General features: G+C 40.8%; 1 protein-coding gene across 3 annotated transcripts; it reads left to right on the top strand.

Annotated features, from left to right (window-relative positions):
- SRPK1 (SRSF protein kinase 1) lies at positions 1–27,564 on the top strand. Of its 3 annotated transcripts, XM_086765359.1 has the most exons (16): positions 1–106; positions 204–264; positions 11,819–11,937; positions 13,644–13,752; positions 14,184–14,271; positions 14,488–14,569; positions 16,050–16,162; positions 16,869–17,034; positions 18,067–18,092; positions 18,599–18,812; positions 19,094–19,522; positions 20,950–21,050; positions 21,963–22,070; positions 23,491–23,560; positions 24,003–24,095; positions 24,998–27,564. In XM_086765359.1, exons 1-16 carry the CDS (start codon positions 4–6, stop codon positions 25,180–25,182), a joined length of 2,067 nt encoding a protein of 688 aa, XP_086621485.1. In that variant the 5' UTR covers positions 1–3; the 3' UTR covers positions 25,183–27,564. The 3 variants fall into 3 exon arrangements, 2 of the variants coding, with proteins under 2 accessions (XP_086621485.1, XP_086621486.1); XR_015260956.1 differs by lacking the exon at positions 24,998–27,564 and having other exon boundaries at positions 20,950–21,054; positions 21,935–22,070; positions 24,003–24,073; XM_086765360.1 differs by lacking the exons at positions 1–106; positions 204–264 and adding an exon at positions 8,171–8,374.
- The last annotated feature ends 33 nt before the right edge of the window (positions 27,565–27,597 follow it).

Genomic DNA, 27,597 nt, shown 5'->3' with positions numbered 1-27,597 from the left:
CGCATGCTCCGGCCGGCGCGGCCCGGCGTGGCGCAGGGGGAGGGCGCAGCGCGCAGGCGCGCAGGGCAACCGGGGCTACCGGCTCTGGCGGCCATGGAGCGGAAAGGTGAGTACGGCGCGGTCCTCCCTTACCCTAACCTCCGCTGGGCTCGGGCCCCGGCCCCCCCGCCTCTCACACCTCTCTATCCCCTTCTCTCCCGCAGTGCTGGCGCTGCAGGCCCGAAAGAAGCGGACCAAAGCCAAGAAGGACAAGGCCCAGAGGAAGTGAGTGCTGCCCCCGGCTCCCCTCAGGCGGCTGCTCCCGCCGCCGGCGCTGCCTCCTCGCCGGCACCGCCGCCTCTTTGTTCCACCGGGCCCTCCCCGCGGGGAAGGGGCTGTCCAGCTCCGCGGCTGCCCGAGCCTCGGCGGGGGCCGGGCGCTCCCGGGGCGGAGGAGCCCGCAAACCCCTCGGGGTAGGCGGTTTTAGCGCGAGGTTAATTGAAGGCACGTTTCGCGGCCCAGGCAGGGAGCCCGCGCGGCTGGTGGCCCGGGGCGGCGGGTTTTGCCGCCCTGTTCTCCGCCGGCGCTGATTTTCCTCGGGACTTCACGGTTCCTCGCCGTCTCCCCATGGTGGTTTCTTGGGCGGGCTGTGGAGGGGGGAGCGGAGGAGGCTCTCCCTTCCCTGCCTCTGCCCCGAAACCGCGAGTTGTGTTTACCCGCTCCGTGTCGTGCTCTGCCCTTGTCGGCTCCATCCCAGGCAGTGCCCGGTGGGGTTGCCAGTGTCCCCTCTCCTTTCTGGAGCCTCCGGAGCTGCCTTTAGGAACCAGCTTCTCTTGACTCTCTTCCCCTCCTGCTTTTTATTTATTTTTTTTTTAATCTTGCCATAAGAATGCTGAACAACAAGGTGTTGTTTACCTCTTTGATGCTGTTATGTGGCTTCTTTCCCACTGCAGGAATTTCATAAGTGTTTCTATCTGGTGAATTTTTTGATGCAGATACAGAAATTAAAAGATCTCAAGTAAATACTAAACAATGGCTTCCACCAGACTGCGTTAAGTACTGCATGCAGTGCTGCTCGTAGATTCCCTTCTAGTGAAAGGTGATGTAAATCCTACAACAGGTTCTGTGTGCTCAGTAAAATGATACTTATTTGTGTAAAATCTCTAGTACCTCAGGAGGTTTTATACTTGCTGGTGCCTAGGAACCAGAAGTATTTAGTAAGTAAGGTTTTAGGGGTGGGAGTTGGAGGAGCTTTTCCTTAGACCTGGAGTAATGCTTTCTTAGCCATTTCCTCTGACAAATCCCAGGGATTTAAAAAAAAAATCTGGTTATCTCCAGCAAAGATTCAGCTGTTTTGAGATGGGGCTTCTGAGGGAGGAAAACCATTAACTGAACTCTTTGGGCGATGTTCATTATGTTTCCAGGATATCTTGTAGATGTGCCTGGTATCTCTTGAAGACAGCATTAGGACACTTTTTGAAGAGCTCTCCTCTTTCTGTAGGACCATGTGCATCTTAATTTCTGCATGAATAATGACTTGTTTAATTTCTTTCAGACTGCTACTTTCTGGTTTTTTTGAGCTGCAGACAAACAGTACTGGCTCTGCCAATACAGTCCGCAGTTACAGTTGGAAGACTGTTGTCTGTGTAAACCCTGAAGTTGCTGAATGGTAACTTTCTGTGCTGGCATGTTTTTAAAAACATCCTTTTTAACCATGTAGCTAGAACAGGTACTGACCGGCACTGCTGGTTAGCTGTTGATTTTTGCCACTAACCTTGGTTTGAGTGGAGAACCATACCATTTGTAAAATATTGTGTTTGTCATCTTAACCTACGTGCTTCAACTGTGTTTTCTAGGACTGTAGGTTTATTAGATCCTCAGAAATTAAAAAAAAAAAAACTTGCATGTACTTTATGCTTTAAGTTGTACAACAAAAAGGACCTAGCATCAGCCTCTAACTTTAGGTGCAGTTCCACAACATTTATGCAATTTAAACACAAAGTTGCTCTAGTTAAGTCTTCTACAAGAAGCTTAACTGGATTGTTGCAAGACTTTTTCCAGAAAATCTAAATTTGAAACATGGAATGTCCTTTTAACATCTGATGTTCCATGGTAATTGATTAGATTGCACACACATAATTTTTTTTGTGTGAAGGGCAGTAGGAAGTATGAAACAACTGATTTTAAAAGGTTAAGGTTGGTAAGTATTAGGAATTATCTTATTATGGGTAAGTATAAAAATGCAAAGAATGTTCTGAAGGGATTTAAAGCAATTCGAAATAGCTTTCAATTTAGAAATTAACTACACCTGCTTTAAGTTTCCCTATCAATGCAATCCTTTCAAAAATAGGAAAAAAATGCTTGGAAAGGTTAAAATAATCAAAATGGACCATGTATAGTACAAAAGCGGAAATTCATCTCTCTTTTAATCATTCAGTAGTTAAAATTGCTGCTCTTTAGGTTCAGAGAAGACCAACCTAAACTGTTTATTTACAGAAAACCCTTGTAAATACTAACTACAGTTCCATGTATAAGATTTTTTTTTTAATGGGAAAGTCAATAAGTTCTTAATTTTCTGCAAATTCAGGATGTTCTTTCCAGCCTGCCCATCTTAAAAGTGTTATTTGATATCAATAAAGGAGTGAGTGCGTTTATCCTAACATATTCTTTTGCAGAAAGAGAGCAGCTTCTTGGTAATACAAAGGTGAGGTACCTGTGTATTGCCACTCCAGTAAAACTACCCCAAATCTTCTGGTAATCTGGGAGAATCAGTAAACCAGTTGTCTCAGATCTTTGCTTAGGAAGCTTCTCCTTGCCCAGCCTGCTTGTCGGTCCCATGTCTGCTGTTGTGGAGTCGGAAAGAATGTTGTGGTTGTGTACCTTTGCCCAGCTCCCATTTCTGTGAGAGTTGAGGAGGAAGGACAGGGAGGGTGAGAGCTGAATGCTTGGGAGGGTCAAAAAGCAAGCCTAGATCCTGAGTTCTGATGTTGACTGTCACTGGCTTGCTTTGTGGCCTTGAGTGAAGCATTGATTTAAGTTTCTTATCTCAGTCTTTTCCATCAAAAAGACAAGTAGTTAGAAATAAAATTGCTTTACATTATTTTTAGCAAATGAGAGGCAAGTTTCTGCTTGACCTTTTTCTTAAGAATATGGCAGGAAATATGCACATCAAAGCTTTAGTTGCTAATAAAACATAGGGAGTTTGGTACGTAGGCTACTGCAATGTGTGTTGCTGTCAAAAGGTAGCTTTGCTGAAAGCTATCTTGGAAGTATGTGATGTATTAATTTTATTGTTTCACGAGGTGTGAACATTTTACAGTCAGTTGATTCCCAAAGACACTCAAAAAAGCCCATATTTAAAAAAGGAGCTTGTAGGGTTACAAGCTTTTTTCTTACTAAAACTTTAGTAACATAGACTGTAAACTCCGGACAGCTGTGTCTGGTGAGGTGCCTTCAGGTAGCTTTTTTGCCCAGTTGTCAAAAATGCAGATGATCTTTGCAGTTTGTTTGAAGTGGTTATTAATCTCTTTGAGGTTCAGCGTTGGTAGCAAATGTGTTAGGCGTAATGTTTGCCCTGGTCCTTAGGAAGATGGGGGAGCTGCACATTGCTTTCCTGGGAACAGTTCTTATGCTGGTTTTTCGTGTATGACTTCTAGGGAACTCAGAATTCCTGTGTTCTGGTGTTCTGTGAGCTGTATTAGATGGGGATGTCAATGAATGCAGCAGGAGGAAGGAGTGATGGGTGTCCCAACAGTTCAGCCTTTCGTCGGCCACGAGGTGGCTCCTTCTTGTTTTGCAGGTCCAGTAGCAGAGACCAGACCATGTTTGTGCTTGTAATGCCTTGCTGTGGTAGGTTGGTGTCTGTTTAGGAAACAGTGCAGCCTAACAGGAGATGGCAAGCTTGACTTTTGAAGGCTTCATGTGCTGTTTGGAGGGGAATGTTGCTCTGAGTTAGCTCTCATGTGGACAGAATGTCCAGTCCCAGCTGAAGTGATGCTGGAGCACATCATGTACCTAATTTCATTTGAAAGAGGTCTATTTCCTGTGCCGCAAGACTGATGTACTGTGAACAAAAGCTCGATATTGGAGGAAGATCTGGTATTTACTTGAAAACCATGCTTCTATTTGAAAATATAAGCTTCTGTTTGAACTAAAATACAAATACGGATTGGCTCTGGTAATTTGTAATGGAATCAGGCACTTGTGACTTTGAGACCATACTTGCCAGTAAAATACCGTAGCTTTTTTTCTGTCTACGTTGTATGTTGCAAACCCTTAGAAGATCAAACTGTTCTTTTTGTCTAAGGAAAAAATTACTCTCTAGGTTACTGTTGAGATTAAGACCCAGGATTTAAAAACTAGGCTAAAAACTGCATCCAGATTCAAGGCAGGCAGAGAAACAGACAAGAAACTGGGCAAATAGTTCTGTATATAGCTCATTCTCTCTGAAATGAAGAAAATAAGCATACTGCTAGAACCAGGCTACAAGTCTATCTGATATGTGGGTAATGGGTATTTCATTGGCAGGCCCACATGATAATGTTTCATCAAATCCAGTGTCTTGCTTCAGCGGTGTCTTTTGCTTCAGGAGCAGTTGTCCTGCTCACAGACAAAACCTGCGGTTCTGCGTAAGGGGTGTTGAAGTGATTGTGCCTCAAAGCAGAAAACTTTGTTACTGTAAGCATTAATAACTACAAAGGTACCTTACAGTATGTGACTTGTTCTGAAAAATGTATATGATCTGAAGTGCTTTCTCCTAATTCTGCGTGCTCTGTTGAATTTATTTAATCCTTTCTTACAGGCTCCATTGAGTAGGAGATAATTTTTTCGCAGGACTTTGAATAGTTCCTCCAGCTCCCTTGACTCCTGGAGTGAGGGCAGTGTCAGAGCTGAGTTGGTACAGTACTGCTGTCTTGCTGCTTCTCCAAATGCATGCAGTACTCAGTATTTTCAAGAAGCTGTTTTAGTTACTTGTAGGTTTTTGGCCAGATTCCTGGTGTGCATTGAAGCCTCTTTTCTTTCTTTCTTCTCCTCAGCTGAAAAATAATACAAGTGCTGTGAAGAGAGATGAGGACGTTGGCGATTTTTCCATCTATGCACTCCAGGGAGCAGAAAATTCCTAGTAGAGTCTACTTTCTGGTTTGCATGTCTTGCTTGCGTTGCTTTTCTGCTGTCTTTGAGGAGCCCTGGAGTTCTGACAGCCCTCTCAGGTTCTTTCTCAACTTCCTTGTTCAAAACTTTGCCCGGGATCAGGATCTTGAATTATGTTTTTCTCACTTGTCTTTCATGATTAATACCAGGGCTACATCTTTCATAAGTATTCTGAAACACATTTAAGGTAGAGTCAGAATGCCTTGCCCACAGGATTTTTCATTCAAATACAGAAGTGATTATCAGACTATGACAGGACACAACTGAAGATCTGGTTTCCATGAAAGTCCCTTGGTTTGTAATAGCTGGAATAGCAGATGGTTCTACAGGTTGTTAAGTACTTGTGTGGCGGGGGCGGGTATGAGGAGCAAGAAGCTTGATTGCCTCTCTTATTTGTGCATTAGTACCTTTCTCATGTGCAATTCATTATTAGTTATCTTCAAATTAAACTCCCACTGATGCACTAAACAAGTATGTCTTGGTGCCTCTGAGTGCCGTTCTTTCAAAACTAAATGTTAGATCATCTCCAGTCCTCTTAGGTTCTCAACAGGGATATTCCCATACCTCTGAGATGGCTGCCACGCTGGCCAGTTCTTTATTCAGAAAAATAGGGATGGAAGAGTGAATGAAGTGCAATAATCACAAAATAGCATGGATTATAGACTTGTAAGTCCTGCACAATCTATGATTTATAGCTGTCCCGAGTCTCCTCAAGTACTTAAAAAATTACTGAGCAGAAAGGTAAAGTGCCTACAAGCAGGAAAATACTTTTTATCATTTCAGACCTGAGCTCATACTGAAAGTTTGAGTCCTAAACTGTTACAATATTTGTTGAACACTAGGTTTGCCAGCAGATCTGCATGTAAGCATGTTGGAGGCTGATACCAGAAGCAGTCATTCTGATGAGATGTGCCTTAACACGATGTTGAAATTGTAGGCACACTAAGGAATCGTAATATGGTGCAGTCTGGCAAGCGTACTTCCCTTAAAGAGACATTGTCTTGATGCACGGATGTGAAAATGGGAGAGAGATTTTTGTATCCTGGCTTTTCACCATGCCATATGGAGCTTTTTTCCCCTCTTCCCCAGATGAAAACAGGGAATCCTTGAAGCAAGATCTCACTGCAGTTGGGTGTACAGCCCTGGAAATAGTTGGCTGGGTGGTTAAGGTGGAAAGCAACGCTTCCTTCAGCAAGAGTCCCGGGGTGTGTTACAGTACTCTTATCTGCGTCTCCTGCAGTGTGGGCTGGATTCATGATTAGTCTTAAGTTCAGTTAATTGAATTCTGTTTTGGGGATGTTTCATGTGTGTAATGTGAGCTCACAAATAAGGAATGATGGTGTTTGTAAAGATTGTGCTGCAGTCGGGTTAAATATCATTTAGAAAAGCAATTTTCTTCAGTTTCCTACACATGGGCGTCATGTCTGCAAATAGCAGGGGACTGGCAAACTTGGGTGAAGAGGAGGAGTAAGGAGAGTATCTTTTTTATTAACACACACGTAAGGATGATAGATGTGAAAAGCTATTCAGATTAAACGTGTGGTGCCTTCCTTGCTTGAAGGTGGAACAGATCTGCTTTTGTGTCTGGTCAGAGCAGATGGATAGGTAGAATGGACAGTATTTCTGCTATTTTGGGGACAGAGAAAAGTACTGATTTCCTGTACAAAACAGTTTTGAAGAAGCTGCTCTTAAGTCAGAGAACCAGACACCTCTCTTCAAGCTTTTTGTTGTGTAAGTTATTGGAGTGGAGAAAACGAGTTCTGAGTTTTGATGGTGAAGTTACATGTGGAGACTTAGCTGTTGTGATGTCTTGACCAGTAATTCATAGAGAACGGGAAAGGAGCCCGTGCTGGGGCTCCACAGCACAGAGAATACTGTTTTTTCATTGCACTGTCTATCCTAATCCGTGTGACTGTGGTCTCCCATCTTCTCATCCTCCTGGTGCTGGACCTACCTCAGTGCAGATCTGCAAGAACATACATTGTCCCATCGAGGCTGCTTAATTGTTTTTTACCCTCTTTTTAGTCTAGAGATCAGATAAGTGGTTCTGTGGGAAACTGGCAAGAGAATACAGAAGTGTTTTTTTCCAACTCTTCAAACAGCTGTTACTGTCCCTGCTGTGCATTGCAACGATGAGCAGAGTTCTTGGGTGATATTCAGGGAATATGGAGCAAAATCTTGTCTGCAGTGGGAAACTTTGCATGTTGTGCATTTTTGCATCTTCTAATATGAAGAGATTTGGCAACTCTAAACTGTTAAGGGGATGTTCAACTTCAGTGAGTTTTTAAGGTGAAAATATTCTAGAGATTCAATCAGATTAATCCAGTTCTTCTTTAAACCTCTTAGTTTAAAACTGCAGAGCCAGGTTCAGAGTATCCTCCACTAATAAACAGTCTCTCTGTAGCAGAGAAAATCTCTAAATTATTACTTGCTATGTTGTGTTGCTGACTTGTTTCCCTTATCACTTACATAAACTAGCAGGATAAACAGGCACAGGAAATGGCTGGTAATTCTTCTACATCATTGGAGGATGATGTCAAGTGCCTGCTGCTGTGAAAAAGACTCAGTTCACATTTTCAAAGAAGATTTTATTCCTTCTCCTGCTTTTTTTTTTTGTTACTTTTAAGCATAAAATAAGTTTTTCTTGTAACTCTGGATAGGGAGGTTTGGAATTACTTCAGAAAATTCATTTTTACTTTGAACACCCTTTCTCTCCTGTGTGATTGTGCTGGCATTTCTGTGTCAAAAGGATTGGACTGTTGGCAGTTGCCATGATACTTGTCTTCATCTGAGCTTTGAATCCAGTGGGTTATTGAATAGGCAAATAAAACCTGCTTGTTCAGCAAGATGAAACGAAGTATCTGACTGAATTTCTAATTTCATTAGAGGCAAGATTGAGACAGGTAAACATCAAGAGAATGAGACGAGTCTATTTATGCTCAACCCCTAACATGACTGAATTTGCAGGAAGATCAGCTGAGAGCAACCCCCAGCCTTGCTGCAAGGCCCTTTACCTGCAATGCAGTGCTGTGCATCTGCAGCTAGGTGGTGGAGGCAAATCCCTCTTCTCCCTCACTCTTGCACAAAGCTTTGCTGTGTTTGAGAAGAACCAGCCCTTCCTCCTGCCGTTGATGTCCCCCCTGCTTCCTAAACAGTCTGGCATCTGATTTTTAATGGCTCTTTCGAAAACGATTAGGCTGTCTTCGGGAATATCGTTATCAATGGGAGGCCGTGCTTCGTGCAGGTAGGTTATCCTCTTCTTTTTTTTTTTTTTTTTTTTTTTTTTTGTCTCATGAATTTGCAGTTCTTCAGGCATTCCTGAGAGAATAAGGACTTTTGGGAGGGTCTCTAGATACAGATTCACATGAACTACATAAAAGATCTAGCATTTTGCCTTAGCATTACTTAAGGAAAAAACGTGGAACAGCAAAATATTCCTATATAGTTGTAGAGAGACCCTGCAAATCCAGTTACTTCTGATTATAAATAGAACAGAGGTAGCTATAAAAGTACCCTACAACACTTGATTTTTAGTGTGTAAACAATCTTTTTTTTTATAGACACTTTATAGATTTTATCTGCATTTTGCAAAATTGCTGACAGCTGTTTCAGCTGTCATCTTTAATACAGAGTATGGATTTTTCCGCTGTGTTTAGCGGCCTTTTGTGCCTTTTAGAGTACTGTCTGTGAGAGCGAAGCAGACAGATGAAGGTTGTGGTTTTGTGTGCCAGTTTTTCCTTGGTATTAATACATGTTCTGCAATGATTAAAGTCTCCTAATCCGTATCTGCAGTAGACACGGTCACTTTGTGGGAGGAAGGTGGTGGGATGTAATAACTGGGATGTAATAACATCTAATGAATTTTTGCAGGAAGGCAAAGGAATGAGATGTGCTTTGGAGGCGATTTCATAAAGGAAAGAGCACTGTAGAAATGTGTGTGCCCTGAATACAGCTCTGTATCGCATTAGTTGGTATAGTAGACTATAATAGAGAAGTTAAATGCTTTTGGATCCTCAGGACAGATTCAGATGCAGACTACAGGGTGTGTCATGTATGAGGTTGTCACAGCATGATTCGTCAGCCCCTTCTTAGAAGGGGTGCAGAAAGCTTCCAAGAGAATGAGGCTTAGTGCTTCCAGTAACTTCTTCCTTGATGCATGAAATTACTATTACTGTAAAGCATCATAAATCACTATTACTGTGACTGCAAAATGGCATGATGTTTCTGTCTGCATCACTGGTTCTTAAGATGAATTTTCTTTTGAATTTGTTCTAATCCCCTAGATCTTGTGCAGTTACAAAAGTGAAAATCCTGAAACAGCATTGGGGAGAGTTACTCTTTAGTGCTTAGGGTATGGGTGTGGGTACTGGGCTTAAATTCTCCTTTCCATCCAATTCTGCGTTCTGGTTCTCTTTACTCTGTCTATAGGATTTGTTATGTAAGAGCATCCAGTCTCCCTTTCAACCATTCTTTCCATGGCCCGTTCTTGCCTTTGCTACCTGCTCTTAATCTGGGGATAGTCTATGACTTTATTTATCGCTCTGTTGTCCCCAGAGGAATGCAGCAGTTTTAAAGTAGCATTCTGACCTCCAGGGCTTCCCCCTCCCGCCTCAATTCCTTCTTCCTACCCCTGACTTGTAATTCTGTGGCTCACAGGGGAAAAAGTCTAAATGCTAAGTATCTTGGTGCTGAATCAAGCTAGGGGATTGTTAATAAATGTCTCATTAGCCTGGCAGCAGTGGAACAGATTGTGGCAGTCTTGTTTTGTTTTGGGACCACTAATCTGTGGTGCTTATCTGTTCCTGAGTTAAAAAATCAGCAGGACTCAGTAGTTCTGACAGCAGACTGTGGAGTGGTTTGGTAAATGTCGAGTGGTTTGGTTGTGCCCGGGATGACCTTTGTAGTTCCTCATTGCTTTAATGATCTTCAGTTCCAGATTGTAAATGGCTACAAGTTTGGTCAGGATCAGACTGGAACGCATGATTTCTTCCTTCTTATGCTCCATAGATATTTTAAATGGCCATAGTTTTAATGCATAGTGAGGTATTTAATTTCTGAAGTCTCAGCAGAGTGCGTGTGTGGTAGGTAAATGCTGAACATTCATTCTGCTATATAACTATTCAAAATTGAAATACTAAGTTTGTCCCATGGATTCAGATAGGTTAGTAGAGCCACAGGATGATGCACAGAGCTCCAACTCAGTTATAAAATATAAAAATGCATCCAAAAGCCCACATGCATTAGCATATCCACTGGCATAACCAGTGGCTGTCTCAGCAGTTACTCCTCCTTTGAGCAGAACTAGTTGAATTTGAAATGGGATGGTGGAAGGCATCAGTAATATCTGCTGCTTCACTGGAACAATAGTTTAAATGTGAGAAACTTCCACTAATTCACTCTGACAGAAGCTCATTGTAAAGACTGTTATCTTGTGCTTGCACGTCATTGCTGTAAAGCAATCTGTTGCTGGCCTTTTTGGACAACTCCAGCTTTTTTTAAATATCTCATACTTCTAAGAAAAGAAAGCTTAATGTTAATATCCTGCAGTGCTTTGCCCTTAAATCTTGCCAATGCAAACGGGCTATAGGCACTGTTTTCATTATAATGCTTGCTTTGTACAAAAGGATATTGAAGGTTAAACTTTGTAGACAATTAACCGTTCCCTGGAATGCTTTGTAAAGTAAATAACTTGTTTTAATATTATTGTTTTATGAGCTGTTTGGCTGTAAGTGGTGTGCTGCCACGAAGGAGGAGTTGGGGCACAGGGGAGATGGCAATGTTTTAGCTCAGGGAACTCAAACACGGCTTAAATGCCGGAGAGCAGTGAGATGGCCTTTGCCAAGATGATCTTCATGTGCAGGAACCTAGAGTAGCACGTTCTGTGAAAAGTTAAACACACAAAATTAATGTTTTTATGAATGTAGGAGTGGGGGAAAAAAAAAGCCAAAAAAAACCCAGAACCTCTTCAGTGCCTGATTTCAATCCCTCTGCCTTCGCAAGCTCTCGGAAGGGTTTACAGAACATCTGCTCTGCATATTCCCACTCTCAGTAGTTCAGGCTGTAATAAACTTTACCTTCAGTGAAGAGATGAACTAGAAATGCAACCTACCACATGAGAACAGGAGAAATCAAAGGCCATATTAGGGATTGTGGAGTTCAAGAGTGTTAGAATGAGAAGGATTGTTAAATGTTCATCTGATCTCAAAGATGAAAGGGACAAAGGGCACAAGTTCTAAAACACTGGTTTCATTTTTTTTTTTCCGAAGGAGTAAGAATTAATTGATAGTCTTCAAAATAACATTCATCACCATTAAAATCTTCAGATTTATATGAGGTAGCATCTTAAAATATAAATTTGCTTTAGAAGAGTCCTCACTGAATAAAAGACTGAGAAGGGTTTCAAAGAGACTAACGTTTGGGTGGAATCACTAAGCTTTTAACTAGCTATCTTGTCTGCTCTTTTCTTTGTTCCACTATGAAAGTGAATGTAGGGCATTAAGTTGTATTTCTCACTAGTATATGAAAAAAAATGTTTCTATCTACTTTTATACTGGCTTAGGAGTAAAAGCATCTGTATGTGAAAACGAAGGCTGAGTATTGTGTCTCCTCTGTTATCAGCAATCCCTCATGTGAAGTGAAAGCTCTGGAAGAGTAAAGTATGTGAGACATGCAGTGTGTTCTCTTTCAGACCCGACACTCAACATCGGGGCCCTGCTGCTCAGTCAGAGAATGATCTTCCAGAGCAAGAGGAAGAAATCCTGGGATCAGATGACGATGAACAAGAGGATCCAAATGATTACTGTAAAGGTGAGAACATGCCTGTTTAAGGCGCAGGATTTTCAATGTAATTAAGAAATTCCCTCAATTTCCAATCTACTGTAGAGAATGAAAATAGACTCCTCCTTACTCCTTTTTTGAAGCTGCATAATGGTATTATTTTTCAAGCTAACCTGAAATGGAGCAGGTCTTCTCCAATTCTGTTTTTAATGCATACTGTTAACTTTTCCTCTGTGCCAGAGGGCTTTCAAAATTGGTAAAAGCAAGAAGACATTCAATTTCTTTTTATAATTTCATCAGAAAAATGACACTTTCAAATCCTTCAAATCAATTTCAGATTGTTCACTGCTTCCTTTTGAAGATCATCTTAGTATCCATTTTTCAGGTAACTTTGTGTCTACAAATGTAGTCTTCCACTGTTTCTCTGAGTAGAAACTAAATACAGAGCAAATTGAAATACCACAGTATGTAATTCAGTATCAAAAGGGTCGGACTAGTTTTTAACATAGCAAATGCTTTAAAAAAGACAGAATGCTGATCATACAAATTCAACTGATCAGTTGGTTGAAACTTGAATGTGTGCCCCCACCTCCAAATGCATTGTAAGACAACTTCTGTGATACTATTTATTGTATATATTGAGTAAGACAGAGGGAGAAGCGTGTTACAAATGCCATATTCGTATTAAAACACAGCAAAGTAGAAATAGCACAGGGAACTTGAATTGTAATGTTTCTTACACTTCAGTGTTTTACTTCAAAGCGTTTATGCTTTTATCATGCTACCCAAGTACTTGTGGGATTTTGTTCTAAAGCAAGTGAGAAGAAAGCCATTGTGTGAATTAGCAATCAGTGCAGCTGTCACTGTTGTAAGTGAAATCTTTACGTGAAGAAAAGGGACTTCTGCCACTTGAGCTACTGAAGTAACAGGTAGCAATTCTGCATCTTGTTTGTGAACCAGTCAGTCAAGAGAGATGGATCTTCCTGCCAAAGCATGCATTTCGTGGGTGGTATTTGTTGACCACAATTGAATAGTAAGTGCCTGGAATCTAGGGTGTAATTCCAGGTTCTGGCAAAAATGTAAGTCTTGGTGGATTCTTCTCTTCATTCTGTTTTCTGCCTGTTATTTCGTGCCTTTCTCTGGCTTTTCATGTCTTTGCTTCCTTCATGGAATCCTCCTGCATAGTCAGCAGCTTGAGAGATACTAGGGGTACAGGGAGGAGACTTTCCTGTTTTCAGTGGTAGTGTTAATGGCAGAGTGCCTTTCAGTCAGGAAAGCAGTTGCAAGGGAAACTCCGTTGGGATCTTAGTGCAGTACTCTTTCGTGGTATGGAGACAGAGCATGCAGAAGCAATGCAGATATTTAGCTGTAAGATTCTGTTACTGAAGATCATAAGCTGTGTTTCCCGAAGATGGTCAGCCTAGTAGACTTCAGATGCTTTCACTGAGGAAATACTCTTTTGTAGTGCTGCAGTGATGACCTACATTGAAAAGGAGGAAAAGTCAGTCATTCTAGTTCAATTTCAATCAACGAGAGGGTGGTTCACAGTGTTCCTCTAAGATAATACATATTTGTTCTAGCAAGATCCAATTAGAGAAACATTTGCGTTTGTTTATATGATTAAAAATTTAAACACATCAAATAAGTCTGCCTCAGGTTGTGATGCTTGTTCCACATACCTGCTCTTCAGCAGTCACTTGATCTCTTGATATATTGACTTCCCACTGTTTTTCTAGGTGGTTATCACCTTGTGAAAATCGGAGATCTCTTTAATGGACGATACCATGTGATTCGGAAGCTTGGATGGGGCCACTTCTCCACTGTGTGGCTAGCTTGGGACATCCAGTAAGTCTTTCTGTTCTCCCTAGTGTTTCTGGCAGGAGTGCACAGCGTTGTACAAACATGATCAGAAAGAATCTTTTTACTTTTAGATAAAAGCCCAAAACATAGCTGTCCTCTTGCTAACAGCGAAGTTTCTTTTGATACTGTGCATGCAGGTGTGTGGGAGGCAGTTAACAGGACAAGCCGTGTATGTGGAAAGAGTGCTTTTGTGTTCAGCAGTCTCTTACTTGTTATTTTGTTTTATAAGAAATTACTAACATGGGTGTTTTATAAAAAACAGACGCAAAGACAATCTTCATGAGTGCTTAAACCTTATTTTTCCATTATGCCTTAAATAAGTAGCTCTCCTATACGCAAAAGAATTAGAATAATGCTGGAGAGTAAGTTCTTTGTATGAGCATTAACACTATCCAATTTACTTACCATGTGTGTAGAGGGAGGAGATTTGTGGCAATGAAGGTGGTGAAGAGTGCAGAGCACTACACAGAAACAGCACTGGATGAAATAAAGTTGCTAAAATCGGTGAGTGTCTGGGAGCACAGTTCAATTTTATTTATTTTAAAATCAATTTTGGAGAGTTTACATTAGCCACATGCTTGATGTTTCTGGATCATCTAGCTGCAAAGAATTTGGATAGGAACATAACAGTTGTGCAATAGATTTGATGTCAGAATATATTCTTACTTAGTAATAACCTCAAGGAACACAAAATGAATCTTTTCTTTTTTTTCTCAATAGGTCCGCAATAGTGATCCAAACGATCCAAGTAAAGAGAGAGTTGTTCAGTTACTAGATGACTTCAAGATTTCGGGAGTTAATGGTTCTCATATCCTTTTATGGAATAAACGCAGAGAATTGCATAAAGATGGGAGTTTGCTGGGTAGCTGTCATGTTGGGGCTGGTGGGTGATGCCCAGGCATCTGTTTCATTGCCCAAGGAAACCTGCTGTAGAATCATCTGCCTCAAAACTGCCTGCTAAGCTCAGATCCAGACATAATATGGGTAAGTTGTGGAGATGCACTGCTTAGCCATGCTTTTAACATGAGAGATGGGGTGACTGCATCCAATATGTGCATCAGGACTGAATGGCTTCATGTACGAGGTACCTTTGTGGGAATAGAGCCCATCTGTCTCAGCTCCTCAATTTTGCAAGCAGTCTGGTAATAACCTCTTATTTAAGTAAAGCAGTACAAAATATTGAGATCAGTAATTAAAAATAGCAAACACATGAAGGCTATAACTTGATAATATGATTGTATTCTAGTTAGGGAAGCATCTTATCTTGGACTTGATATCAGCATTATTAGGATGTTTAAAGTATATTGCTTTGAAAATCCCCTGTAGTTCTGTGAACAGCCTTCTAATAGGCAGTGACTTGGGGCAAGTCCTAATAATGCACACTTAAAACCTGAAAGCTGGGCTTCTGTGTGTGTTTCTGCTTTGTGGTACTTTGAATTTTATTCCAGTGAGAATTACTAAGCTGCTTGAGAGAATTAAGCTGTGGATTGTAAACGTTCTAACACTTTTGGAAAACAGTAGCCCCATAATGTATTTCCTGACTTTTTTCTGGTACCTAGCACTGGTAAATGCTGACCTGATCTTGTATTTCTTTCACTCTTGTGAAACACATACATGCTTTCTGCCAGTGCAGAGGAAAAGCAGCCTAATAAACTCCTAGAAGTTCAGCATCTATAGGGAAGGCACAGTATTGAATATGTCACTAGAGTGACTGTAACTGTTGAGATCTTACAGACAAAAAGCAGATAATGTAAATATTGTTGAAGTCCAGGCTTGTCAAAAGTTTGTTTTGCTGGTAAAGAGGCAAGGGAGGGTGGAGAAAGTAACTTAATTGTTCTGAAGATGACTTATGAAATGGAAATTTTGTTATCTTCTCAGGTAATGCTAGTCAGAGAGATCTGGCATCAAGTTTTGCCTGTGGCAAGAGCCTAGGCTGTTCCAAAACGTATCTTGCTGGCTTGAAGCTGTCTCAATACTAGCAGGAAGTACTAATGCACACTTGCTTGTGTAATTGGCTTCCACTCAAAGCAGGAGATTGCTACTGCTGCATTAGGACCATTGTCCTAACCAGCTCAATCCCTCTGTATTTTAGGTTTTAGATAACAACACTGATGTGTAGGATAGGATGGTGCTGTTAAGGAAGGCAGCTTCTCTAAGCTGTGTCAGAAGGATGAGAGTTCTTTAATATAAAACATTTTGTTGGTATGAATTTCGTTTGATCCTCAGTCCTGGGAATTCAGGGCTCCTTGGGTCAGGATGACCATCTTTTTTCCTTGACTGAGTTCTAGATATCTGTATGGTGTTTGAAGTTCTAGGGCATCATCTCCTGAAGTGGATCATCAAGTCAAATTATCAGGGGCTTCCACTCCCTTGTGTCAAAAAGATCATCAAACAGGTAAGTTCCAGTTCTGACTGCACTGTTCCCCTCAACCCAGTGAGAACACTTTCACTGATCTTTCTCAGATCCAGGAAAACAAAAGTTAAAAATCGGTGGTATATCTCTCATGAAACAAAGTCATTCTTGGGTTAACATTTCCTTTCTCTACTGCAAAAACCTTCTGCTACAGATACTTAAACCATGATGGGAGGCCCGCTTAGCTTTTAACCTCTTCTTACCCTGGTTATTCTCATAAGTGTAAGTTTTTGGTGGTTCATTGGTTTTTTTTTTTGGTTTTTTTTGGTTTTTTTTTTAAACTCTTAACAGTAAGTACAGTGCTTAGTGATGGGAAGAGCAAGAGAAACCTGTTCTTCCTACTGGATGGTTGCCTAGGAAGAAACATCTTTCTGCGTGTGAGGTGGAAGGGAAGAGGAAAATATGATTTTATTTCAGGGTATTAAGATTAGATTTTCAACTGCGGTAAGTGAAGTTCTAAGGGTAAAGAGACAGTATTTTAAATTAATAGCTAAAATCTGTATACAAATCTGTATTTTCTGGAACTGAGTAGTAACCACTGATAACATTAGTTCTAATCTGTACCCTCAAACACAGAAGTTCTTCAGGTTCATTGGTCATCCTAGGCAATTTTGCATTTTCGCTTCACTCTCAATTTGCTCATTCTGTGCTATTTCTAATGATTGATTCCCTTCTGTCCTGTCTGCAGGTTCTTCAGGGTCTGGATTACTTGCACACAAAATGTCGAATCATTCATACAGACATTAAACCTGAGAACATTCTTCTGTGCGTTAACGACCAGTATATCCGCAGACTGGCTGCAGAAGCAACAGAGTGGCAGAGATCTGGGGCTCCCCCACCATCTGGCTCTGCAGGTGCTTTTTTCCTGAAAATTGATGCTATTTCTATTCCACCCCCAGATCATAACTGATCTCACTAGGGAAAACTTCCTAATTGAGTACAGTGGAACAATAGTGCAAGTAACCTCTGAAAAGCCAACTGTAAACTGTGTAGCTAGTCATAAGTTGTAACTCAAAGATGATCAGGAAGGCAGTCGTTTGTATAAGAAAATTGGAGGGAGGATACATGCACGCTGGCACCAGCTTTTAGCACAGCTGATCTGTCACTGATGAAGTGCTAGGGCACGCATGCTGCATAAATGCTGATGCACTCAAAATAGTGCTGGAATTAAAACGTGGTTGAGGTGCTTACCGCGTTTTATTCAGAAGTTTATTTCCTTCCATTGCATGATGCTGGAAATAGATTTCATGAAGGTCTCAACAAGGTGATTTACCTTGATTTACCTATCTGTTCTCAGTTTGCAGAAGCCTGAAAAAGTTGTAACAGAAGCAGCTTCCTTGATGTGCTAACATTCCTAAAGATCTGAGAGCAATTTTTTCTTGTTTTTAGTTCCTTGTGTTCCTCCTTAGAATATCCATCTGTACCAGTGTGTAGTTCTCAAGAACTACTGCAGCGTGTGTTGGAAGGCTCTGGGTCATAATCTTTCATCACCAACATTTAGCTGAGCCCATCATAGTGTAGCTTAGCTTAGGGAAGCTTCCTTAACTTTAGTATTTTAATGTTTTGATTTGCATTTTCTCTTCAGTGAGATGCATAATACATACAGTAATTGAAGCTGCATGGCAGGAAGTTTGTCTTTGTATCAGTCAAGCAAGTCTACTATCTGGAATTTTAATTATGCGTTTACTCATGTAATGTTTTTCTCTTTTTTTTTTTTTGTTCTTGCTGTACTTTTGTAGAGAAATGAGCCTTCAAAATAACATTTGTCGATATCTTTAAAATGTTGTTACCAAACCACAAAGGAAAAAGCTTATCTTAAGATAAGAATGCAGTTGCAGGTTTTGAATATAAACATACTAATTTGCTGATCTTCCTTTCCCTTTCAGTGAGCACTGCACCACAGCCAAAACCAGTAAGTGTAATAGCTTTAATGGTTAAATATCCATTTAGTTATAGTGTCTCGTGCATTGTTTCATAATGCAGTCAGCATTAAGGGAAAGCAACATTATAATCCATATCAGAAGGAAAAGGGTGATTTGTGTTTGTTGTAGATGTAGGCATTAGGTTCAATGCTGATATGAAGATGTAAGTAGTTCTATCTCATATATCACCAGAACGAGTAGTCTTCTTGGTGGTCTCAGGGTCTGTTGTGAGGGCAACTGTTGTCTGTAGAGTCTGAGATCCCTCATTTGGAGAATACTGTCGATTTCTCAAGTCAGGACAGAAACGCACTGATAAGAGCCATAGACAACTGCTCCAAAAACCTTAATATCTGCTTTTTATTTGGGAGAAGAACTTTCTCAAGAGTTTTCATCCCAGACTGCTTCCTCAGCTCTAAAATAAATTAAAACTTAATGCATTTTAGCTTTATAGAAATACAAAATGATAAATCAAGTTTCTTTGCTTGCTTCTGTGTAGGCTGACAAAATGTCAAAGAATAAGAAAAAGAAGTTGAAAAAGAAGCAGAAACGGCAGGCTGAGTTGTTAGAGAAGCGAATGCAGGAGATAGAGGAAATGGAGAAGGAAGCAAGCCCTGGGCAGACACAGCCTGAAGAGGAGGAAGAAGCTCAGAGCCCTCTGCAAATGCTCATAAAAGTTAGTCCACCAGAGGAAAGCGTCAGCAAAAAGACAGGTATAGACGTGAAGTATTGCTAAAGTAACACAGTGTTGCCCTTTCACTCGTGCTGGCTGAGCGAACACCTTCAGTAGAGGCGACCATTGTCATTTAACCTGCTTGCACTGCTTTGTACCCATCTAAACAGCTAGGAAATTTCCTGCTACAAATTGAATTAATGAATGTTTGTGTTCAGTTACATTTTGAGAACTACCTACTTCTGAGGGCTCCCTTGAATAGCTTCAGCTCTTACTTTGTTTAGACATATTTTACTATCTTCTCCTTTTCTACTCTTCCAGTTGAAGTCATTGCACAAGAGCAATCTATTCTAATAGAAAGCAACATGGGAAAATGCGTAACAGAAATAAACTGCAATGGAGTAATACAAATGACGGACTTCCCAGACTCTGGCAATCAAGGGTCTGTGCGACTTGAGGATGACCTTCATAATGCCAATGACTGCGATGATCACCCTCACACTCAGAAGGAGGAGAACTTCCATACCTGTAATTACAATCAGCGTAACGGTGACTCGGAGAACAGACCACAAGAAGCAATGTCGGACTCGTTCGTGCCCTTAGTTTCAGAAGATTCCATGGTGTGTCAGCCCACATCCAACGAAGAGCGATCATTCAATGAGCAGGAGATTAACCATTTGCAAGAGAGCATCCGGACAGAGATACCTTCAGAGGATGAGAATGAGAATAATAGCCCGTCAGACAACAAAGGTATAAGAGCAGCCCTGTGAGAAGGGACTCCTTTCTCCTTGACCTAGGAGAGCTGTGTTATAACACTTCATCAGAGTATTCATAGAAACCTCCATTTTGTAGGTTGAAGTGATCAAAACTACCTGTTTGAGCCTTTTCTTCACAGGAGTAATTAACCTGACAGTCCTACTCTCAGACAGGCACAGTTTGTAGCTTCCAAATGTAGTTGTACATTAGTTTTGACTATTGAATGCATAAATATTCCCACTTTTAAAAAGTACCTATACGTTTGTTTTTCAGGATAGGAGCTTTGTATCCTTTGTATCAGGTGTTGCCTATGTGATTTTCATTTCTGATTACAAACATAGATCTACAAATGTTGCTGGCTGTTAAATTATGGGCTAAGTACTGTTCAGTGTGTTCTGCTCTTAAAATGGAGCACAGGTAGTAGCTCCTTTCAGGTATTTGAGATGAGTAAATGTTTTCCCAGAACTGGAAATGCAATCTGACTGAAACAAGGCTTACACAGCATAGGGGGAAAAAAAAAAAAAGCAAGCTTTTTAATGCTTTTGTTTAAATATGTTTTGTTGGGGTGGGGGGAGAGAACTTAAGTCTTAGAGGTTTAGGGGAACATAAGACACACAGTAGCATATGGCGGTTTAAACACATTGCAGGTGTGTATTTTTAAAAAACTTGAATCAGTTGATAAAACTCACTTTTTGCATCTTTGAGTCAAGATCAGGTGAAGTATATTCGCTTGGGAGGGAGAAACTAACATTTGTACTTATTTTTAAAAAAATTCTTGTAGCATTTTCTTGGTGGAGTACTGTAGGGAAGTTATGTGGATGAAAAGTAGCAAGTGAAGTTTAAAGATTTTGAAACTTGAACTGTGTTTAGTTGGGTGCCCCTGCTAGATGGCTTCTCACAGCTGTCTCCCAGATTGCTGTAGAGCTACAGCTGGCTGTAATTTAGTGACTTAATGATGCAGTGGAGAATAAAAATATTGAGGTTTTCCCAATGTATACTTTAGCTCTTTTAACTGTCTGTGTTGAAGCAGTGAGTGATGGGTATGTCAAAAAGATGCTATAATATGTGGACACTCGTTCTTCAAAGATTAGGAAGACCTGAGGGTTGAGAGGCTTGTTTTGTTTCTGGCAATGCCCTTATTTAAAAAGCCAGTCTGGATATAGACAGACTTTTTAAGGCTGCACAAAGAGTGCTAAGAAAGAGTCACTCTGGCATATGCTTGCTTGTCCTCCTGCTTTGTAACGTCAGTTGGGTCTTAATGGTGGTGGTAGTTCTGTTGTTCATAGTGCAGACTGAATCAGATTTTTATACCTAGGCTTTGGGAAGGGAAAGGATCTGATCCATAAGGTTGCAGGATTTGGATGACAGATGGTGACACTGTCCATGGAGCTTTAATCAGCTGTTGTACATGTTGCCTGTAGGAAAATCAACTGCTGGGAATTTTCTTCTTAATCCTCTTGAGCCCAAGAATGCAGATAAGCTCAAAGTGAAGATAGCTGACCTAGGAAATGCCTGCTGGGTGGTAAGTTTACAATCTTTTCACATTGACTGTTTAAACCTGCTAGTTCATTCACAGTATGCCAAGATGGAAAAGAATCTGTAAAATAGATTCTATCTTAGACTTGCTTGTGAAAATAGTGACAGTTTGAAACTGTGTTGGAGGAAAAAAGTGAAGGGAGCAGGGACACAAAGAAATGATCCTCTAACACAGGATTTCAGCCTGTGTCCTGGGTGACTCTTTAGTCGATTACTTCTCATAGACGGTGAACCGTGTCACATATAATGTGTAGAAATCTGCATATGTTAAACTTTTGAAGGAGTCTGTGGCTCTCCTGGAGAACGAGAAAGTTGCAAATAATTGCTCTGATGTGCTACTTCTGTAGTTTATTAGCTTGTCAGACCATTTCAGTGTATTCATGAGCACATGAAAGAGACTCATAGTTTTATTCTTTGATGGTTGTGCTGTGATGCTTTTACATGTTTGACATTTCAAATAGAACAAATGTCTATTTTACTTGGCTTTTTAAATGGCAAAATACTTAAGATCTTCTGGGAAAGAATCTCAGACTCAGAACGGCACATTGCTTGCAGCATCTGGCAAGGTGGTCTCTTACATTGGTGTTGCTTATCTGCTTTCAGGTAGCTGAATCAGGGCCTGTCAGGATCAGATAGGAGAGAGTGCAGCTTCTGAAAGTCTTCCCTTACTCTGTTTTTGTTGTTTGCTTTCTTCTAAATTGCTGGACTGTTTTACTTCAGGAGGAGTGCCTCATGTAGAGCATTTAAACAGTACTTGTAGGAACATAGGGAAATACTTAATGAGGATGTAAAATTCAGATTAAATGTAATGGGAATTAGCTTTGATCTGCTCTGGCCTTCCAGGTTGTTGATTCTCCTCTTTTTGAACAGTCTCTGGTAAAACATTTCCTCTGTTTAGCACAAGCACTTCACTGAGGACATCCAGACAAGACAGTACCGATCCCTGGAGGTGTTGATAGGATCGGGATATAACACCCCTGCCGACATCTGGAGCACGGCGTGTATGGTGAGTGGTGTCATCCAGGGGATTTCAAACTTTCTGCGGAGCATTCTGGGAAGCTTGTGTGCGCTGTGTGCTATGGACTGCTGAGTCACTAGCCAAGCCTGGCCTAAAACCCTCACAGGTGTTCAGCCAGCTTCCAGACTTGCTGAATACCGTATTTCCATACCAAAGTTGGTTGGGTTTCTCTTTTTTTTTTTCTTTTTTTTTCTTTTCTTCTTCTTCCACATGTGACTTCCCTTCTGAAAGTTAGGATTTTTGTGCAGCACCAGCAGGTTTCAAATATTGTACTTTGTCATAGTGCTTTGTGGAAAAACAAGACAACTGTGCAATTCTGAAGACAAAATCTTTTTATATAAAGAGCCTTTCTGCTGCATCCAGCACTGTTTCACAGATATCTTCAGTGTAACTTTGTATTTTAATCATATGCATCTTCTGCGTGTTTGGAATCATTTTATAATCTGAGTAATGCTGAGACGAGGCTGAAGCTGTTCCTGTAATAGCTGGCAAATGTAGAGTATGGTGATTTAAAAAAAAAAAAGGAAAAAAATAATTAGTCTAGTCAGTTACTGCATGTGTCTCTTTTTTGTCTCCATTCTGTGTTTTCTACAAATCCAAGCTTAGGGTTTGTTTTCTAAGCTTGGAAAATAGTGAGTGAAATCATTTTTCCTCTCTTGGAAAACAAACTGTGATTTTTGATGAATGTGGTAAAAGAGAATGCAGTAGGGCCATGGTGTCTGTCCAGAACCTGTGGCTGAAATTACACAGTGGTTACTCAGAGTGCCTAATTCAATGGTTAGACTACAGCAGTCCGTAGAGAAAACTAAGAGTACAGAAGGTCAGAGGTACTGTTTTGTGTAAAAGTGAATACGTAAAGGGTAAATGTGTCACGGAATTTAGGAGTGGTGATTTGAAATGAATGTAAATGGTTTTTTTCTCATTTAAAACATGTTTTTGTATCTACAGACAAATGTTCAGATAGTAACTGTTTGAAAAATATCTCTAATATCTGAAATTTGGGGAGAGACGAGAATCTTTGGAAAAACTGGAGAGAAAAAAAAAAAAAAAAAACACGACCAAAAACCTAGAATTTGGATGTGACCTCATTTTGCAAAATGCTGTTGAGGCAGAAGAGAGGCTAAGCATGTGAAATGCCTTAACTTTGCCCTTTCCACACAAGCATACTGCATTATGCTGTGATCCAGAATTCACCATAGATATTCCTATGATGTTTATTAATGCAGTCATGAAAATGTTGCAAAGTAATTGTACATCTTAAGATGGTAGTGGTGTACTAGAGTTTTGCAGGTTATTCTTCCCACGGCTTTGCTTCTGGCTCACAGAGATATGCAGAATCAACCCGCGGTACATCTAACTGTGTGAAGTGTATTAAAGTGATTTAATGTGCCCATTTCTGTTTCGTTAGGCCTTTGAGTTAGCAACGGGAGACTATCTGTTTGAGCCTCACTCTGGGGAAGATTACTCACGGGATGAAGGTGTGTTGGTCTAAGTCTTTCCTTTTTAAAATGGGACATGAAGTACAACAGATGCTTCTTCAGAATGAGCCTTCTCTTACGAGTTAGCAATGCAAAGGCTCCTTGCGAAAAGATTGTTTACCCAAATTAGCACCAGCTGTGCCCAGCCCTCTGCAGTGAAACACCATGCAATAAACTCCATGTTCTTGTTCTGGTGTTTCCCATTTCCTTACCGCTGGATTCTCTATCTTCTCAAACTGATCATGCCTCATATCACCTTACCTTTTTTCACCTTGCCCCTTGACTTTGTTGTTGCTTAGTGTAATCTGATTTCAGGTGGATCTCAAAGTAATTTTTAAGGGAGATAAGGTCTTTGTCCTTATATCCCAGAGAAGGAAACTGGGGGATAGTGATTTCTTGTGTGTATGTGGCTCATTGTCTTTTCTTTTGAAAAAAAATGCAGATCACATTGCATTGATCATAGAACTTCTGGGGAAGATACCTCGCAAGCTCATTTTGGCAGGAAAATATTCCAAGGAGTTTTTCACCAAAAAAGGTAAAAGGAAACAAAGCAAGTGTCATTTACCCTCTTGTCTCCTGCCCCAAATACACGAGAGTCCCTTGCTGGAAATATCAATTAACGTTAGATGCTTGCAAAGATACCTATTTAAGTCTTTCCTTTATTTTATGAAAGGCTTTCTCAGGAAAACTATAGAGAAATATAAGGCATTCTTGTCTGCTAAAAGTATCCGACATCCTAGTGCTTGACATCTCAGTGTAGATCAAATGCAGCAGGTAGAAAAACAGTACTGTAGATATTTCTTCAGACTTGATTTGGCTTTATTTAGCTGATCTTTGTCAACTAGAAGTGTTAACTCATCTTTGAAGTCTTCTCTAGATAACTTTGTTCCGTCTCTAACACGCAGGTCACCTAAATAGTGCCTTGCATCCTGAGCTGTGTTGCTAAGGACACATTATACCATTATCATAAAGCCCTGAGTACCCCAGATATGTATTGGGTCTGAAGAATAAGTTTTTGACCTAGTTTAATACTTCTTTTGAATAAAACAAACTCTTTTGTTAGTAGTGTATTGCTTCCTCAAACAGTGCTGCATGTATTGCTTGTAACGGCAGTGTCTATCTGTTATGTCAACTAGTATAAGTGGCGATTTAATGAAGTTAGAAAGTATTTGCTGATACTGGATCAGACATAGCAGGAGAGGAAAAAAGAAGCCTTCAAGGAAATATGTTTCTAGAACAGTCTTCAAAAGCAAAGAGAAAAGAGCTTTTAATATAATTTATTTCTTCCTTTAGCAAGCCCTATCATTTTATATTCCCTATGCCCAACTATTCAGAACAGTTTCTGAATTCAGTCTGTCTTGTTTAGCTGTTCAGCCTATTTTGTTCAACTGCTCTGCTCCCACATCTTGCACTTAACCTGCCTGTCTTGGTTTGCAGGTGATCTGAAGCACATCACCAAACTGAAGCCCTGGGGCCTTTTTGAAGTCTTGGTGGAAAAATACGAGTGGTCCCAAGATGAGGCAGCTGCATTCACAGACTTCTTATTACCTATGTTGGAGCTGATCCCGGAGAAACGAGCTACAGCAGCAGAGTGTCTCAGGCACCCCTGGCTTAACTCATAAAGGCTTCAACCCAACACCACAGCACTACACTCTGGTTTACAGCATAGCATTCACGCACCCGGCTGCCCCTTTCCCAGATCCATGTTTTTTCCTTGTTATTTTCAGTGTGAAGTTCTTCAAGGCTTCCAAGATTTTAGATAAATCTAACCTGTTCTGCTGAGCTTGCTTGTGTGACTCAATGGGGACTCCTCAACCAGAGGGCATCATCTGTGTTTTGCCTTGATTGGGTTTCGCCAAAGACTAATTGACTAGAATATGAAGTTTTTCCTGAGTTTCCTCACTGTTATGCACTGTGTGTTACAGATGTGAGCTCACCTGTGCTCAGATATGCTCCTTTAGCTAAATTTCAGTTCTCCTTTCTTTATGAGGGGCACATGAAGATCTGAGCGCCTCCTTATCTCACTGACTCGGGAGTCAATTTCCCGCTGTTGATCCAGTAGCTAGCAGTGGGATGAGAAGTAACAGATGGCACCAAGGTGGTGTTAGTTCCTTGTAGAGCAAAGACCTCAAAATCCTCCATCATTTTCTAGGTGTCTACTGTATTCTTTGCTTTCCACTCGTAACTTTTCTTTAGTTCCGACTGCTTAAATCTTTTGAAAAGAGCTATTTAAACCTAGGTTTCAGTATCCTTAATTTCTTCCTCCAAAGTGCCCTACCCCTTTACTTTTTCCTTCCCTGTGCCCAGATAGTCAAAATAGTTTAGGAACTCGGCAACATTTTCTACTTTAATGCCTGTGACTAAAAGGTGACAAGCAAAATAAGCAAAATCTGGAACTGACTCAACGCACAATCTTCAGCATTCAGATGGGTGCACCCTTGGCTGCAGAGAGGTAGCCTTGTTGCAGGCAACTCTTCTAACATTTTAGTGAGCTGTAAGTTTTTGGAGGGTTTTTTTATCCTTTACCTGCACTTTTTTGCCTGCCTTGAGGCGGTTGCTGTATCCATGAGAGATTGGCTTTCACTGATGAAGTTTACTCTTGCTCTTTGACCATTCGCTTTTTCCCAAGAAAAAGGTGGGAGCATCTGTATCACAGCCACGCTATAGACCTTGACTTTCAGAATCGACACTTGAAGGCCCAGTGTAAAGATTCCTTTAACTTGCTTCAGGTGCTGGCCTTCAGAAATACCTTCCCAGGATGGGACTGCCTTTTATTTTCTGGGCTGTTAGCACAAGGAGAGCTAGCAGAAGTGGAAGAAAACTGACTTTTTTCATGTAGATACTGGATTAGAAGCTGTTCCTAGAGTTACCCCAGTAAAAATGTTGTATGGGGTTTCTATGTAAACTTCAGAGGGGCTTGGATATAATGAGTAAATGGGTTAATTTTAATTAAAAGTTAAATCACTGTGGCGTTTGATAGTTTTATGATGGCTTCTAGACTTGCCCATCCTGTTACAGATTCAGTGCATCCTACTCTAAAGCAAAACTTTGGCAGCGTTGAGACTTCAGAGGCGCTTCCTTACCCTGGACCAAACAGACCTTTGGATTTGTGGTGGCTCACAGAGGATAGAAGTTGCTGCAGGAGCACGTGGGAGGCTGTGCAGACACTATCCGAGACAATTCCATTGCCAAAGCTGCCAAGACCGCTGTTGTGTGTCACTTCAATATGTGTTTGGAAATCCTGGTTCCGAAGGATCATTTATTCATAAACCTTGGTGTCATTTAATCCACTTGAAAAGAGTTTCTCCAGTCCAGTGCCTGATTGGGCCTGTTAATGCAAATCATGCTGCATGTTCTCTTAGGAGTAGATCAGGTTTTCTATGCATATAAAATTAAAGGAAGGTAACATACCAAAAGAGTTATAAACTGATTATTTGACTTCTTTTTCCCGTCTTTTCATCTGGAGTTTTCCAGTTGTGTTTCACTTCCATATCTGTTACTGAAGGACTTCGGACAGGACTGGGTTTCAGAATACCTCCTGTCTGCGAACTGTGAAGACGCACTGGCAGGGCAAACAGCATTGTCTCAAAAGCTCACCCAGTCCTGTGTACTTGAGACTGGCTGATGAAAGAACTCTTCCTAGAAGGAGTCTGCACACTTTGACTCTGAGAGTTCCTTCCTGTCCTTCCCTTCCCTCTGTCCCCCCCCCACCCCGACTGGAGGAGGACGTTTTTTTACTGTGGTAGCCAAGGCTAGAGCCAGCTTGTGAGTTGAAGACCTGCAGAAGCAGCTGTCAGGGTTCAGTCTTGTACTGTGTGCTCATTTACTTGGGGTTTGTTAAATTTCCAAATTGCCATAAAGTGCTCGCACTAAAGGATTTGTACTTGCTGTGTCAGTCTAAGACCTGAAGGAAAATACATTTTTATTCTTTCTACTTCGGTGCTTTGTCTTTTTTTCTTTGTAAAAGCCGTACAATAAACAGATTATTTAATACCTGAGCCCTATTCCTCATATGTTCCCTCTGTAAGTCTGTTCTT

The sequence above is a fragment of the Chlamydotis macqueenii genome, chromosome 23 (assembly GCF_036417535.1).
Source record: "Chlamydotis macqueenii isolate bChlMac1 chromosome 23, bChlMac1.mat, whole genome shotgun sequence".
Classification (NCBI taxonomy): Eukaryota; Metazoa; Chordata; class Aves; order Otidiformes; family Otididae; genus Chlamydotis; species Chlamydotis macqueenii.
The sequence above is the reverse complement of the archived record's forward strand: the minus strand, read 5'-3'. Positions and strand labels throughout refer to the sequence as shown.

Bases quoted from the DNA above. Each gene is read 5' to 3' on its own strand.
- SRPK1 (XM_086765359.1), top strand. From the start codon at position 4: ATGCTCCGGCCGGCGCGGCCCGGCGTGGCGCAGGGGGAGGGCGCAGCG. The intron at 14,272-14,487 runs GTGAGTGTCTGG...TTTTCTCAATAG, and splicing joins AAATAAAGTTGCTAAAATCG to GTCCGCAATAGTGATCCAAA. The intron at 22,071-23,490 runs GTGAGTGGTGTC...CTGTTTCGTTAG, and splicing joins TCTGGAGCACGGCGTGTATG to GCCTTTGAGTTAGCAACGGG.